The 13,008-nt window shown below is 50.1% G+C and overlaps 1 protein-coding gene across 12 annotated transcripts in view; it reads right to left on the reverse strand.

Annotated features, from left to right (window-relative positions):
* CUX2 (cut like homeobox 2) overlaps positions 1-13,008 on the reverse strand; it is a 68,390-nt gene that overhangs the window by 16,752 nt on the left and 38,630 nt on the right. For 6 of the 12 annotated variants that reach the window (XM_051785706.1, XM_051785704.1, XM_051785694.1 and 3 more), the window contains exon 2: positions 281-359. Coding sequence is in view for 10 of the 12 variants with exons in the window: in XM_051785704.1 (XP_051641664.1) it covers positions 281-359 (79 nt within the window). In the remaining 2 variants the exon portion in view is untranslated. Of the gene's footprint in view, positions 1-20; positions 360-13,008 lie in introns of all 12 variants that reach the window. The other 6 variants (XM_051785699.1, XM_051785698.1, XM_051785697.1 and 3 more) reach the window with 2 other exon arrangements.

Consider the following 13,008-nt stretch of genomic DNA (forward strand, 5'->3'; position numbering starts at 1 on the left):
TGGTGCTTGGGTTAACTTACCATCAAAAAGACAACTGGGAATAGCCGCAGTGTTACTACACGGGCTGAGCAAATGTATTCCTTTCCTAATGTCAAGATGCATTTGGCTCAGGGGCTGAAACACAGCGATGGCAAAAGCTGCTTCCTCTCCTCTCTTCGGCTGGTATCTCCAGAGCACCATGCGCCGGCCACGCCGGGGATGGGTGCCGCGGTCCTCGCTGGCTCCTCTCGGCACCGGCGCGCGACTCGTTAGGCAGCCAGGTCGCCACCGCGCTGCTTACCTGGAGCTTCCAGCAACTGCTTGTAAACGCTCAGGAAAGCCGTCTCAGCCTCCTTGCTTCTCTTACTAAGTGCAATCACCTGCAGGGAGACGGATAAACGGGTCAGGGATGGGCTTGGAGGAAGGAACCGGCTCTGCCGAGCTAACAGGACCGGTACCACCAGCACCAGCACACGGGTCTCCCCCACCCAGCACAGCTCCGTGTCCCCTCCATGCCCTGTGCAGCCACTCGCTGCCTTTGGCTAAACTCCTCATGCCGCTGCCATGTCACGTCGCCCTAAATCATTGATGTGCTCTGAGTAAATGAAAATTATAATTTAATGTCGGCGCTTAAATAAGAAATAAAGAAGCCTGGCCGTTGTTGTGCTTGCCAGGCTGGATCTAGCACGTGGCCCTCCCCAGCCACCCTCCCGGTACGGTGCTGTGGGTGCAAGTGATGCTCACACTGGGACTGGGATATCTCCTCCTGCTCCTGCCCCTGTCCCCTCTCGGCTGTTGGGGTGCTGGTGACACTCACACCAGCCAGGTGGAGGGAGGATGGCACAGCACAGCCCTAATAACCCAACAACATATTAATCTGCTGTGTGTTCCCATCCAACATTTATGAGCATGAATCATTTACTCCCTTTAATTTTTCAAGGCACAATGACACCTTGGGGCAGGGGCTGCTGCCCACTGGGTCCCCTTGTTACCCCTCCCATCCAGGATGGGGCACTGGTGGGATGTACAGACCTCTGTGTCCCTGCTGCCTGGGCACAGGCGTCAGGGATGGAGGTGACCCATTCCCAGCTGGAAAATGTCCAGTTGGTGCCAAACTGGGTGGAGGAAAAGGTGCCCACCCAGCAGACATGACAGTGGAATAGTCAATTAAACCGCTCTTAAGCCGCTGATGGGCTAATTATGAAACAATGCCTGAACTTCGTGCCTCAGCCCAGTGGCAGCTCCCACATCAGAGCATCTTTTCCCTCCTCCATGCCAGCGGAGCTCCCGGCTCGCCCCGCCAGCCTGGACTGCCATTACTTGTCATTCCAACCCAAAGCAAACGGCTCATTTGTAATCCAGCAGCCACCTGAGCAAACCGCTTTCTCCTCCCGAGCTCGCAGGCACTGGAGCACAAAGATCATTTTTCTATTGTTAAAATTGTATAAGCCGGGCTTTTTATAGCGGCTCGTACACAAACCTACTTTCTCAGCGCTGCGTATCCAGCAGAGGAGGAATTTGGGAGCTTTTCTCCGGTGTTCTGCAAAAATGCTTGACTTCAGGGTGCTTTAAAATAATAATAATAAAGTGGGGAAGGGAGGAGGAAGGCAGAGAGGAGTCGGTGGGAGGCACAGCCTGTGTGGTGGAGCAGGACAGCTTTGTGTCACCGGATTTGCCGGTGGCATGTGGCATCCACCCACAGGGAGCCCTGATGGGGGGGGCTATAAGGATGTGGAGACACCACGGTGCTCATGGCATCAGTCCTGTGTGACCCACACTTCCCAAATCCTTTGGACTTTACAAGGGAGTGGCACAGCCCATGGGCACAGCTCTGCTGTGGGCTGATGGGGATGCCTGGACCTGCCCAAGCTGCTCTGAAGAGCTTCATCTCCCCTGAGATGGCGCCAACCAAATAATGCAGAGCAAAGATCCAGCCAAAATGTTCCCTATTCCCTCTCCATCGCCTGTGCCTGCTCCCTGTGCATCCCTAACCCATGCCAGGGGTAAGGAGATGGCCCAAACTCCAAATCAAGCTGTTCCCAGTGAATTTCATTCCTCAAGTCACATCACAGAGACAAAGCACTTTTCAAGGGGAACCTCTGAAGATTTTCCCTCTCCTCAGCAATCCTGGTTGAGATCCAAGCATCCCTCACTAGGAATGTTGTGGTTCTGCAGTGGGAAGGAGCCTGCAGCATCCCCACGCCGTGGTTCCCTGGACCTGGTCTCCCCATGGTCACACCCCAGAGTCTCACCGGGGATGGATCCAGTTTCCTCCTGGTTCATGAGAGGGGTCAACCCACCATTCAGCCCAAATTCCTACGGAGCACCCACAGACCCAGTGCATCACCTTTCTACTCATTAACTACCATCCGTATCTTAACTGGAGCCACAAGACCCTTTCTGATGAGGAGGTACTTGGGGGCCATTCCATCAGACAAGGAATTTGGGGACCATTTCACCAGCCCAGCTCCTGCTCCATCTCCCTGCCCTGGGCTCCAGCTCAGGCTGGCACATTCCAGCCCATGTTGGTGCCAGGGCATCACCGGCATGGCCAACCAGCAGGATGGCAAGCCAGGCATCCATGTGGTTCTTCCAGAGTCCCACTAAACTTCAAGAACATGTCAGTAAAAAAGATATGTAACATTTTCAGCAATCTTTTCCAGATGGGGATAATTTACTCAAATGCCATGGGAGATTCCTGCCAGAGTAGCTCCGAGCCCTACACAGGGATAGCTCACCCCAACTCTGAAACTGCTGTTATTTCTAAACACCTGGGAAAAGCCCATATCAGTCCTAAAATCAAGGTTTTGTAATTAAAAACCCTAAATCCCTGCTTTGTCGAGAAGCAGGGAGCAAACCCCATGCCAGGATCCAAGAGGGAGACACCACCAGCACCCTGCTAAATAGAGGAGAAAACGGAAAAAATTAGAGGAGCTGAGCACCTCTGGAAGCAGCCCTGGCTCTGTGGGGTCAGGATGGCACCATCCCTGTCCCCCAAATCCCCACGATGCAAATGCATCACATTCTCCCTCTGCCCACGGAGGCGCCGGCAGCGAGCTCTGCCTCCGCATCACATATCGATGGACTCTTAATTCCCATTTTTCCCCCCTCCGTCTCCCTCCGCAGCGTCCGCAGGCTCAAGGTGAGGCCCGGCAGCATCGCGGGATCGCCGCCGCCTGATAAATTACATTTACGCGCCGGGTCCTTTTCATGGCTGGTGCCTTTCCAGCAAAGCAATTATCACTGCAGAATGCGTAATAGCCTAATTAATTACTATTGTCAGGCTGGCCTCTGTGCCATGATTATACCTTCCGAAGCCAACTTTTTAAACATTTGGAAGCAGAAATATTATTATAATTGAGTGACAAAACAGTAAAACTCCCCCGGCGCAGCCGGTGCTCCTCCCGGCGCGGCGGCGAGGACCGACCGTCTGAGCGTCCCCGCTCCAAAGGCGCGGGATTTGCATCGCACCGGCGGTGAGTTTATTCTTATATCCACAAGATCAAGTGCAGGATAAGTAGTGGGTTATTTCCATCTAAATACTGGTGGCAGTAAACCACAAATGAGCTCTTTTTCAGCGTAGAGGAACAGCTGTCGGGGGAGAAAGCGGCAGCAGAGACCCCAAATGTTGAAGAAAACTGATGAAAAAATTAATTCAAGCCTTCGCTATTTTCCTCGCTTTTTTTTTTTTTTTTTTTTTTTTTTGCTGATGTGTAAAGAAGTTGGGGAGAGCGGGAGGGTGGCAAGGGGGGGGGGGACTGGGAAAGAGCTGCTGTCCCAGGAGAGGTCTGAGTGATTGGGATGGACGACCTGTGTGTTGGGGTCCTTTGGTGCCTCAAGTGCTTCGTGTTCAACTTACACCTTAAGTCCATCATGTGTGTGCACAGACCCATTGTGCACCCACAAACCCATCACGCACATCCACAGGCCCACTGTGCACCCCCAGACCCATCACACTCACCCACAGACTCCCTATGCACCCACAGACCCATCATGCACCCACAAAACCACCATGCACCCACAGACCCATCACACCCACCCACAGACCCACCGTGCACCCACAGATCCAGCACACACACACACAAACCCATTGCAGACACCCACAAACCATCACACAAACCCACCACACACATACAGACCCCTTGCAGACCCACGCAAACACATTGTACACACGCTCACAGGCCCAACACACACATGCAAACCCACTGCACACACGTGCAAACCCACTGCACACCCACAGACTCATCGTGCCCCCATGCACAAGCTCACTGCACACACAAACCCATCACATCACAAAACCATCACAGGCACCCACAGGCACATCACACACTCGTTGCACACGTACAAATCCACTGCACACCCACACAGACCCCTCACATGTGCACAAATCCACCACACACATGCACAGACCCGCTGCACACCTACACAAATCCACCACACACAGTCACTGACCATCACACATGGTCACAGAACAACCACACCCACACAAACCCACTGAACACCCACAGAGACCCACCACACACCCACAAACCCACTGCACACTCATCATAGACACTCACAAACCCTTGCACAACCACACAGACCCATCACACATGGCCAAACCCATCACACACAGTCACAGACCCACTGCACCCTCACAATGACCCACTGCACATGGACACAGACCCATTGCACCCACACAGATCCATCACACACTTGTACAAACCTATTGCACACCCACACAGATCCATCACACACCCACACAGATCCTTCACACGTGACCAAACCCATCACACGCATCCACAGACCCACTGCACACCCACACAGACCCATCCCACACACCACAGACCCACTGCACACCCACACAGATCCATCCCACACACCACAGACCCACTGCACACCCACACAGACCCATCCCACATGGCCAAAGCCACCACACACACCCACTGCACCCCCTGCTTCCACAGCCCCTTCCCCACTCCTCCAAAGGCAGGAGCAGCTCCCAGTGTTTTCACAAGGCCAAAAAGCAATGCATGTCAGAAAGATCAATAATATAAAAATAAAGCCTGAGAATTCTAGTTAAAGGGAACATCACAGAAATATGTTGTTCACGTCCATGATTTGGAGATTAAAAAAAAAAAAAAAAAAGAAGGGAAAAAAAAGAATCAATATAAGTTCTTCAGATGATGTTATTTCTAATGAGAAATACACCAAGACTGCTGCAAATAACTGCTTAAAAGAAAAAAAATGCATTAATAATTTACTTTTTAAAGCATGGGATCCCAAACGCAAGAAAATTGCTGTTGGTTCTTAATTTTGTTGTAATAATTCCTGACAAGTTCAACAGTGCTTTGGCAAAGTTCTTGGGAGCAGAGGCAGAGAATGTTCAGCTCATTAGGTTATTTTTTCTCCCTGTTTTCCACAGCATCCTGACACTGTCGGCTCCAGGAGAAGGTGCCCAATTTCTTCCCTTGCTCTGCACTGCAGGATTTCTTGGGCTGACCCCCCAAATCAGCAACAGGGAAAATATTTCAAGCTTATTTTACCACTCTCAGCACCATAATTTAATCCACATTTTTCACTGACTGCTTTAGTTGGTTCTTTCTTTAATTTTTTTTTTCTATTTTTTTCCCCTGAATTTATTTTTTTAGTGCATTTGCTGACAGTTGGCAACTCCAAACCATCTGCCACCAACACACCCCCCAAAACCAAAGTCTTCAGCATCCAACCCAACGAGGACCAGGCTGACTCCTGACCATCACCAGGAAAAGGTGCCACCTGGGCAGCCTAATTCCCAGCAAGGCCAGATTTCTTGCAAGCCCCCAAAATTGTTTTCCCGGAAGAACAGTTTCCTGGAAATGTATTTTCCTGCAAAAATACACTAAATTTCCTGGCAGAGGATACAGGCAGGGATGCTCAGGCTCTGCCTCCCCAGCATGGATGATGTGGGGTGATGAGGGGGTTCCCAACGGTCCCCAGATTTGGGATGGAGCCGGGATGCAGTCGGGATGGCCCCGCACCCCGAGCATTGCAAAGTTTCACCTCCCATTTAGCAGAACAAAACTTTTAATTTAGATGTTTTCATCTATCTATCAGAGTGAAAAAAAATAAGTTTAAAATAATGACTGTAATAAATGAAGGTAATTAATTGTAGTTTGTTCCTTTACTGTCTAGTCAGCTTAATTTTACCTTTTCATCTAATAATGAGAAAATAATTTTTGTGCTCTGAGGGTTAATGATATGTAACTGCAAGAGCTGCTAATTGCATGTTGCAAACTATTCATCAAAATCCCCATCTGCGCTACTTGATTATGTTTGCTAAATTATTGCTTTGAATTATCTTTCATAAAGCAACTTTTGTAATTAGCAGGGCTTTCGCTCTGCTCTTTTCTCCGGCACAAGGATATTCAAACTTTGTCCCTCTCAAGCTGTTGCCATTAAACTGCTTTTGGGGAGAGAAAGGAGCTGCCCTTTAGTTGATGGAGGGGGGAAAATAAAAGCCGGGTTTATCCTCCGTAGTTATAATTTATTCTCCTGGTCCTGCTACTCCTTCCTTGAGGAAAAAAATTATATAGGAGCTGAAACATATGGGAGGCATATTTGGGAATAGCAGAGAAATGGCCCATCCACCCCTCCCCCAGATTAATATTTAAAAATTATATTTTTTCCCCTTTTTTCCCTTCCCATTTAGAGGGAGAATGTTTGTCATTCCTCATCCCACTTTTATGGGCTCCTTTCTGTGATGCAGGTGATGCAGCACTTGGCCCTCCCTGGTGGATATTCATGGGGAGAGAGGAAAAGTGGGATTTGAGGGGGAAAAATATGATAGGAGTGGGTGCAGATTTTCAAAATTTGGAAAAAAGGGGAAAAAAGAGGAAAAAGAGGGGAAAAGGGGAGAGAAGGGATGAAAAAAGGGGAAAGGAGGGGGAAAAGGTGAAAAAAGGAGGGGAAGGGGGAAGAGGAAGAAAAGAGGGGGGGAAGAAAAAAGAGAAAAGAGGGGAACAAAGGACAAAGAGAGGAAAAGAGGGAGAAAAGGGAAAGAAGGGAATAGGGAGAAAGAAGGCAAAAGAGGAGAAAAGAGGTGGAGTGGGGGAAGAGGAAAAATAGAAGAGAGGGAAAAGAGGAAAAAGTGGAAAGAGAAAAGAGAGAAGAAAAAGATGAAAGGGAAGAAAATGGAAAAAAATATTTGAAAAGAGAAGGAAAAAAAGGGAAGGGAAAAAAGGAAGGAAAAGAGGAAAGGGAAAAAGGTAAGGGAAAAGAAGAGGAAAAGGGGAAAAGAGGGGGAAAGGGGGAGAAGAGAGTCCTGAGCCCCAGTGAGCCTGGCTCCAGGAGCAGCACACTGGTGTCCATCCCACCCCTCCCAGAATCCCAACCTCAGGGGAGCAGAATCCACCTTTCGGGACAAAATCCTCCAAAACCTCTCATGTAAAAAATTCCCTGGAGGGAGGAAGGTGGCAGAGCTGGGGAAGCAGCTGCTGGGAATTACATCCTGTTTTCCCTCACAGCCCCATAAATCCAGAGCCACTTGGGCAGAGGGGCCGGCTGGGCTTCCCGAAGGACATTGCTCATATTCCTGTAGCGGATCTAATGAAGACTATTGGAAAAAATGCAGTATTTAAAAGACTGAAAATGTATTCCTATTGTTATCACTCTCTTTTATGTGTTTATGCACAGAGCATTGGAATGAATCAATACTGGATTGCCCTATAAATAAATGAGCATATCCGTAAACCCAGTAATAAAATGAAGTGATGAAAAATATGGAAATCAGTCACATTTGTGTAAATCCACGTATTGTTTACTTTAATATTTTCTTATGCAGTTTCGTAGCTCCAAAGAGACAGATTTAAAACCAGGTAATGCTCAGCAGATGACAGATCCTAATGTGTCGCTGCCGGCGAGCTCGGAATACCGGCAGCTCTCCCGGGATTTCCATCCAAGCATATTAGAGGAGCAGAGGAAGCAGCCCCTGAAGAAAGCATTAAATTGCCAGAGAGAAAAGAGATGTCCTGAAGTGCCATGAGACTCTTGAGGGCATCAGGGACCAAAGCCAAGGCATCTGTGGAGCCTCCAGGGATGTGGAGCACCTGGGGCAGGATGGAGGATGGAGGAGTGGGATGCTTTCTGTGGCAGCGTGGTAGGATGGGACCATGGTGTCCCACCCTGGTGCTCAGCTCCTCCTCAGATTCCCCACTGCAACCTAATCTGGGAGACCCTGGACATGTCATGGCATCTGCTGTGCTACTGCCTGGTCACAACATGGCATCTCCTGGCCATGCCATTGTCCCTCCCAGTCATGCCACGGCATCTCCTGACATCATGGCATCTCCCAGCTACACCATGGTACCTCCTGGACAGACCATGGCATCTCCAAGCCACACCTTGGCATCTCCTGGCCACACTATAGCACCTCCTGTCATACCATGGCACCTCCCAGCCACATCATGGCATCTCCCAGTCACACCTTGGCATCTCCTGGCCACTCCATGGCACACCTACCCCACTTCTTCCCTTGCCTGGAAGCTCTCCAGGCAGGACCACCACCCCCAGTGTCCTGCAGGGGACATCAGGGAGCTCACTGGCAGAAGGGCCCTGCCCACCCCACCCACAAGGCACAAGGACCAGCCAGGGAGCCAAAGCAGATGGATTTTATCAGCTGCAGAAACCCTTCAGGGACTGAGGACAAGGAGCTCCTACCTTGGCCACACCATGCCACATCCAGTCTGTCCCTCCCAGGGCTCTCCCCATTTCAACCCCCCAAGAGCTGGCATGTTGGGAAGGGTCTGGGATCACCCCCAGGACCATGGGGGATGAGAGCAGGTCCTGCTCCCCTGCCCACCTTTCCTGTGAGCATTCCCACTACCACTGCCAGCTTTCCCTCCCACCCACCCAGGCTGGCAGAAACACCCCATCCCACACAGCCTCCAAGAAAAGCTATTTTAGAGTTGCTCTTTTTTTTTTTCCCCTTTCTCGTCTTTTTTTAATCCATTTTTTTTAACAAACAACCCATCTCCCCCCATCTGGGCTGTGAGTTGGGTGCCAGCAGCTCCACGCCGAGCGCTCAACGTTTGCTTTTTATAAACGCCTCGCAACCCAAAGTTTCCTCCCTTGCTGCCAAGGATGCATCCAGGTGGATATCACATCCAGGAGGATGCTGCATCCCTCAGGAAGACCCTTTCCCCCAGCTCTGCCCATCCACCTGGAGGCAGCAAGAGCCAGAAACACCCAAATCCCAAGGTTAGGGGCTCAAATTTGTCTTTGTGGCTAATTAGTTTCCCTTCTGTTAGTCACTTATATCTAGAGACCCCAAAAATCTTGTTGCTGGGGAGGGAAATCCACCATCCTGCCGAGTTAATTCCCTGCCAGCAAATCTCCTGAACCTCAGGTGCCTTTTTCTTAAATTCCTGACTGAGTTCAATTAAATGTTTATGAGACTCCGCCTTTTCCCCCTTTCCACTGAAGGAACAGCATCAAGCTCCTTCTGGAATAAAACAAAAACAAAAGGTGGAGGGGAAAAAAAAAAAAAAAGAAAACAGGGGAAAAAATAAAACCAAGGTGGTTTAGGAAGGTTGGGGTTTGAAATTGGAGGAATATGATTCCCCCAGACTGGTTTTGCTCTGTGTTGCGTTGGCAGCATCGACAAGGGGGTTTATATAAATAATTGAAGAAATTCTGTATTCCCTGCAAAAGAAAAGGCAAGCAGAGAGGGTTGTTGAGATAATCAGGAGCTCGCTAATCAATATTCTCAGCCCCAGCCTCCTCCTCGCTTCTCCAAAAGGAGCAGTGCCATAAGCTCATCAGTAACTGTAAAAAAAACATCGCACTCCGAGTGTCAAAATAGTCAAGCACAGCATATTGTATTGCCAGATTTCCCTCCCAGTCCACCCCGGTGCCAGATTCCATCCATCAGCGGGGAGGGAAGCCGTCCAACGCTGACTTACTTACGCTTAAGTGTTCATAAATAAGGTTTTTAAGATATAGATGGCTTTTTAATTTTGGTGGAATGTAGGAAAAAGAGAAGAGAGTAAAAATGATGGGGTTGATGCGGTGGGAAGCGACCTCTGGGGTGCTGCCTGGTAAATCCTGCAGCCTGGGGATATCCCAGTGCTTATCTGGGTTGTACAGTGGGGAAAACAGCTGGAAAAAATTTAGGCTGGCACCAAAAACTGTGACAAAGGCTTTGTCTGATGTGGAGATATGGCAAAAGGACCTATTCCTGCTATGGAAACCTCATTAGACAGAGTCTAATTACTGCCCTGCAGTCGGTGGGAAGGCACTGACACCGTCAAACCTGAGCGGGGGGGTGGCTATTAATTGCTTTTTGATAAATTGGGGGCCGAGGTGCCAGTGCTGGAGGTCAGAAGGTGTCTGCTGGAGCTCAGCTGGGCCCTGAGATCCGGCAATTCAATCCCATCCCCAACTCGCCCAGCTCCCTAAATGGGCACTTTTGGGGCAAATTGGCTTTGCGAGAGAAGGAGCCTCTTCCACAAGGATCAGCAGCTGGTCCTGGCTGCAGGACCCGCAGTTTGCTCCATCCTCGTGTCCCAGCAAAACCTCAGGGCTGGGACCCCCGTGGAGCCAGCCCTGCATCCCAGTGCTTCAGGATTTAAGCCGTGGCTGCCTGGATCATGAGGGATTTGGCTCCTTCCTCCCTGGCATCACCAAAAACCTGCCAGGCCGTGCCACGGTGGGATGTGGGGCAGGAGACCCAGCGTAGGACGGTCACCACCACCCTGCCAGACAGGCCGTGGGTGACCCCGGCCATCAATCACCTCTCACCATATGTAAATCTGTGATGCCAAAGATGTATGGAGCCAATTACCAGGGGTCACTGCCAGGTGGAAAATTCAGACAACGGAGCTCCCGGTCTCCGATGAATTTGTGCAAGATTGCAAGTTACTGCCTTTTATTAGACAATATAAATATTTCACTGTTATATAAAAAAATATTGGCGAGAAAGCAGATAAAGCCGGGTCCTGTGTGTATACAGAGAAGCAGGGAGTGAAAAACGGCCGTCAGCATCTTTTTAACGGCTCTGGTGCAGCACAGGAACACGGGATGGGAAGGGTTTGATGACCACGGTGGCAGTGAGACCAGGGGATCTCAAGGATCCCCATTCCAGACCCATTGGGACTATGCTGGAAATGGGAGTGATGCCAGAGGCACAGCCTGGACACACGGACAACGGCATGGTCAAAGGGGTTTGTGCCATGTTCCAGCCACAATGGAGAGCAACACATGGGATGCAGCAGCAGACAGGGAAACCTTGGAAGCTCGGCACCATTCCCAAGAAGCAGATGCTGTTCCCAAGCCTGTGCCCACCAGAGGATGCCCAGGGGGATCAGGTCAGGAACAGCCTCACCATATGTATCAATCCCAAATGCATCTTCCTAAGTCTCCCCCAATTTGTCCTTCTGGAATCACATCTGTCCCCATCTGCAGGCTCCCGTGCCAGCCCAGGACACCCTAAATTTCACATTCACCAACACATCAACCCTTCCCTGTGACAATAAAGCTGGAGAAAAGAAAAAAATAAAAAGCCTTTAGGAATCGATACCTCTTTCTCTCTCTCCCTATATTTTATTAAAAACTTTAGCATCAATATTAATGTTTAAATCCTCACCAAGTTGAGTTTAATTACCTGTAAACTGCATCCACAGCTACGTGGACTTTGCTCCTCCTTGAGGTAAATACAGCTGAGAAGGAGCAGTGCCAGCACCTCCGAGAATCCCCTTCCCATCCCCACAGGAAGGGATGAATCCAATCCCCCAGCCCTCAGTACCATGCAGGGAGAGGATGGCGGGTAATGGAGCTGGAGCCACGACCTGGTCTGGGCACGGAGAGAGCCGAACAGAGAAGAGGGAGATGAGAAAAGGGAAAAAAATGAGATTCTAGGAAGAAAATGATGCGTAAATATAAAATATCTGGGGCTCTTGCTGCCAAAAGGAATCTGCTTCCAGCCACTACATGAATCACAACATTTGGGAGGGGGGGACGAGGGAGAAGCAGTTGAATGGAGTCCATTAGTGGTTGAGGACGATGAATAACTCGCAGGCAGCAGGAACTGCTCCCGAATGCCGGCGAGGTCACGGATGGCTGGCATGAAGGGCTGGGAGCTGTTGGAGAAACCAAGAGGGCTGGGACCAGATCCCACTTAACCCCCACCAGCAGCCACCTCCTCCCTTTTCCTGCTGTGCCAGAAAAGAGGAATACAAGCTTGTTGTGCTTTCCTGCCTGCTCTGGCACCTGTGGGTACACAGCAAGTGGCACAGCAGCTGGAGGGAGCAGGGATAGGTCCCCACTGCTGCCACTGGTCACCCCAGAGCCCACCCCAGGGCCACCAAAGTCCAGGGCACAGATGCCGAGAGCGGGGTTTCGGCATCTGAAATGGAATCAGGGTTTACAGTGTGTTATCAGAGGAGCTGTAATGGGATCTCACAGAGGGCAGAGATTTGAGACACGCATCAGATTCCCATTTCCAGGGAGCCAGGAACAGGCTGTGTTTTCAAAAAACCCATCTATGCAGGGATGTTATTGCATGTGCCGGTGCTCCAGAGTTTTGTCATCCTGCTCCTTCCTGAAGGCCAAAGAGGGGCTGATGGAGGGGGCCAGCCCGGTCCTGTGCTCCCAGACCCCACATCCCTGCAACCCGCAGCCTCAGCTCCTCCCAGCCAGCTTCAATAAGGCCCCTTCCCTACTAGATCCATCCCAGGCAGCTTCCCAAGGCCAGGGCTGGGACGGCGGCGGCAGCGTTCGAGGGCTACACTTCCACAATAATATTCATTTCCATATTCATTCCGTGTTTATCTCGCAGATGTACGGAGCCGTTACAATGGAGAAAAAAGAGAACTCGGAATTTGTTCGCCAAAGATATTCAAATTAGTTAATCAAGAGTCCTTTTATCACGTGTCTCCTGTACCAGCAGCAACTATCCATCGAGATAAATGATCAGCTGCTAATAACTGATTACACTGCAGCAAGTGTTTTCTTATCCCCATTACCACCATGTTTAAAGACATTTTATAAATTTCTAATTATTGTAAATTGTTT

The sequence above is a fragment of the Manacus candei genome, unplaced genomic scaffold (genome assembly GCF_025592945.1).
Source record: "Manacus candei isolate 608988 ecotype Guabito, Panama unplaced genomic scaffold, ASM2559294v1 h1tg000020l, whole genome shotgun sequence".
Lineage (NCBI taxonomy): Eukaryota > Metazoa > Chordata > Aves > Passeriformes > Pipridae > Manacus > Manacus candei.